The sequence below is a fragment of the Fukomys damarensis genome, unplaced genomic scaffold (assembly GCF_012274545.1).
Source record: "Fukomys damarensis isolate Sample0158 unplaced genomic scaffold, DMR_v1.0_HiC HiC_scaffold_30, whole genome shotgun sequence".
NCBI classification, from domain to species: Eukaryota; Metazoa; Chordata; class Mammalia; order Rodentia; family Bathyergidae; genus Fukomys; species Fukomys damarensis.
In genome coordinates, this window is record NW_022900942.1 from 3,357,610 (window position 1) to 3,361,502 (window position 3,893).

Sequence of the window (3,893 nt, forward strand, 5' to 3'; positions counted from 1 at the left end):
CCAACTTTGTAAACTAGAATGCAGAGTAGGAGTGAATAGAACAACATGGATAATGGATAAACTTATAATGAAAGAGTTCTTGAGAATAGGGTTTTCACAATGGACCAATATGGCTAAAGGTTTCAGATACCACATGGGAATACTTTGTATGCAAATATATGAATTTATTACATATAAAGAGTCTTGTGTGCTAGTTACTGCTTTCATTATTTTCAAAATTTTTTGAAAAGGTGTTCAAGCATTATGGAAACATATAATCTAACCTCTATCTCAGAATTCCATCTCACTGGTTTCTCAGAGGACCCAGACCTGCAGCCTGTCCTCCTTGGACTCTTCCTGTCCATGTACCTGCTAACAGTGCTTGGGAACCTGTTCATCATCCTGGCTGTCAGCTCTGACTCCCACCTCCACACCCCTATGTACTTCTTCCTCTCCAACCTGTCTATTGTTGACATCTGTTTAATCTCCACCACTGTCCCAAAGATGCTTATGGACATCCTAACTCACAGTAGGATCATCTCCTATGTGGGCTGCCTGACACAGATGTCTTTTTTTATTGTATTTATATGTATGGATGACATGCTTCTCATTGTGATGGCCTATGACCGGTTTGTAGCCATTTGCCACCCCCTGCACTATGCAGTCATTATAAACCCTCACCGTTGTGTCCTATTACTCTTGGTTTCTGTCTTTCTTAGCCTTTTGGACTCCCAAGTGCACAATTTAGTTGCCTTGAAATTTACCTGCTTCAAAGATGTGGAAATTGCTAATTTCTTCTGCCATCCTTCTCAAGTTTTTAACCTTTCATGTTCTGACACCTTAATCAAAACTATGGTCACATATATTGTTGGTGCCATATTTGGCTTTTTTCCCATGTTAGGGATTCTTTTTTCTTACTATAAAATTATTTCTTCCATTCTCAAAATACCATCATCTGGTGGGAGGTACAAAGCCTTTTCTACCTGTAGTTCTCACCTGTCAGTTGTTTGTTTATTTTATGGGACAGCTATTGCTGTGTACCTTGGTTCAGTTGTGTCACATTCTCCCAGGAAGGGCATGGTGGCCTCACTGATGCACACTATGGTCACCCCTCTGCTGAATCCCTTCATCTACAGCCTGAGGAACAGGGACATCACTAGCACCCTGAAGAGGCTCCACAGTTAGAGAATTTAGAAAAAGGACATTTGGCATTCTTTTGGAGTATAGGGTTGAAAATGTAGAGAAATTATGCATCCCAAATTCATCTACAAATACTGTCCTTTTGGTCACTTTAGTTTAGACTCTTGGTGGTTCATATTAGAGTCATGGCTGGTTGGATGACAGTGGAATTTAGGTTTTTTTCATAAGTGCATACTTTCAGATGGGAATATAATAATTTTCTGAAAATGAGTAAAAGTAATGTTTGCACAAAAAAGTACTGCCATTAATATTATCCAAATGAAAAAATAAGAGTCAAGGTGCATTATGTAAAGGTGCACATTCCCAATGATTAATATTATATTGCATACTTTAATTGTACCAATAAAATTGACCATGTGAAATAGGAAGAAAAGTGCTAAAGGTGTAGGGAAAATGGGAAGGGTAGGGGAAAGGTAATAAGGGAAAAAAATATGACAAAATGAAACAATGGAAATGAAGTGTTTGTAAACGGGGAGGGGAGGAGGGGGTGAAGGTAGGGCACTGACAAGGGGAAAAAATGAGAACTAAGACCTGTCATGTAATGGTACACAATCCCAATAATGAGAATAATTGTACTGTATACCTTAAATGTACCAATAAACTCAATAAAAACAAAAAATTAATTTTTAAAAAAACTGCATTTAAAGACAGTTAAAATGAAACATTTAGTTATTTATATCTTAATACAATGAACAATGGAAATAAAATTTTGAAGACTTCTTACTTGAGACAGGTTCTTACTATATAGTTCACCCCATCCTTGAACACACTATATAACCCATCTTTGCCTTAAGCTCATGGTGATCCTTCTGCCTGAGCCTCATGAGTACTGGAATGACAGGGGTGCTCCCCCACTTCCAATCAGGAACTTTATATTTTTAAAGAATAAATTACTAAATAGTACACTTGAAATTCCTCCTGAGTAAAGGAAGAACCCAGTGCCTTTTGTGGACATTCATTTTCTCTTTCATCAACTTCCACTTAATTTCATAAGTTAGAGATGGCAATAACATGGTTCGGTTTAGGTAACTATTAATGGTGTTCATTGAACCTCCAAGGTCATAAAATAGTCTGCACTCATCCATTCCTCCAGCCTTTCATTTTGATTGTTCTATTCTAGTTGGCACAATTGCTACGTCTCCTCTTACTGGTTTTCTGAAATAGAAAGCCCATAACTGACATGGTTGATTCCCTGAGTTGACTAGGAGCTCTCTCTGGTTTTCAGGCAGGTGAGTGATATGGGGTTCATAGTTTTGGACAGAACCCAGTAGAACCACAGCCTTATCCAAGAAGTGTTGAGGGAGAGGATGGAGAAAAGACTATTGTAACCATCCTTCCCCATCATGAACACATACATGAAAATGGATAGTGAGAATGGATGATTAGATTGTCCACAGTTTTAGTAATGAGTACTTTGAAGTTTGGACTTGATTTCCATGGGGGACTAACCATTTCAGTCAGTTTTTCTTTATTCCCACACTGGTTCTTGTCCCTATAGAGACTTAATCCATGATAAATGCCCATGTCTATAAAATGCTTACTAAGCACCTCAAAAGGATTATGAGTGCAATGACGAGGATGATCAAGAATTGTGAAATGGCAGCATCCTGCTTCTGTGTTCCTGTAAATTGTTTCATTTTGTCTGTACAATATTTCTCAAGGATAATCTCTTAAACATTTTATTTAAGTTTAAAAGTAGAGCATAGCATTTTTCTGTAATCAATTACATGGTGTTGGGTAGAAAAGAAGGAAGATGTGCTTCAGTAAGGCTGTCTGATAACACACACAGTGTATCTTGCTAAGTGAATTGCACACACAGCTTTTTTGACAAACCAAGCACCCATCTCTCTTCCCTGCTTCTCTAGGAAGGGACCCCTTTCACACTATGCTCCACTCTTTGGAGTGCCAAGTTGATCACAGGAGAAAGGAGAAGTGACACCTACTGCATCAATTCTAGGGAGGATTTCTGAGATCAGAGGCAAAGATCAAAGATAGAGAAGGCCCACAGTGGTTAGAATTGACCTCAGTCTTGTTCTGCACTCCAGGCTTTTATTTAGTCTATGCACATGCTCCTCTAATCTTTTGTTCATTCTTTTCAATCTCAAGAAGAGAAATCAGGGTTTGTTTTCATTCCTACTCAGAAACGTGGAAAGATTTTAACATTCCTCATGAGCAGTGTGACAGAGAGCTCTGAACCTTGGCTAGAAATATTCTGATTGTTTGGAAACATGGAAAAGCTTTTGCGGATCAAGTGCAAGAACTGACAATTTAAATTTGTTTGATTGTTTGTTTGTTTGTTTGTTTTGGTACTGGAGATCCAACTTGGGCCCTTGTGCTTGTGAGGTAGGTAGTGGAGCCACTGAGCTAAATCCCAGGCCCTGATGATTTAATTTTGAATCGTGTTTCAATCCTTTATTTGTATAACATTTGGCAGTTTATTCATAACTCTGGGACTCAACATTGTCATTGAAGCTTATTTCTAGTTGGTGCAACTGTATTGAGTATAAGTTAAATAATGAATGCTCCTCCTATTTTTAATAGGTGATAGATGTATAATATGAACCTAAATGAGATTTAAATTTTATTAATAAAACTAATGATAAAAGACTCAATTTCATACCATTCAAACAAAATGACTGGAATCTGCAGCTGTTTTCATTTTTTGTATTTGGTTTTTGGTAGCTATATTGTGATATACAAGTATTTGGAAAAGA

At 37.6% G+C, this 3,893-nt stretch overlaps 1 protein-coding gene across 1 annotated transcript; it reads left to right on the top strand.

Annotated features, from left to right (window-relative positions):
* Nucleotides 1-222: 222 nt before the first annotated feature.
* LOC104851111 (olfactory receptor 7E24-like) lies at nt 223-1,164 on the top strand. Its single transcript, XM_010608267.2, has one exon. It carries the CDS (start codon nt 244-246, stop codon nt 1,162-1,164), a length of 921 nt encoding a protein of 306 aa, XP_010606569.1. The 5' UTR covers nt 223-243.
* Nucleotides 1,165-3,893: the final 2,729 nt, after the last annotated feature.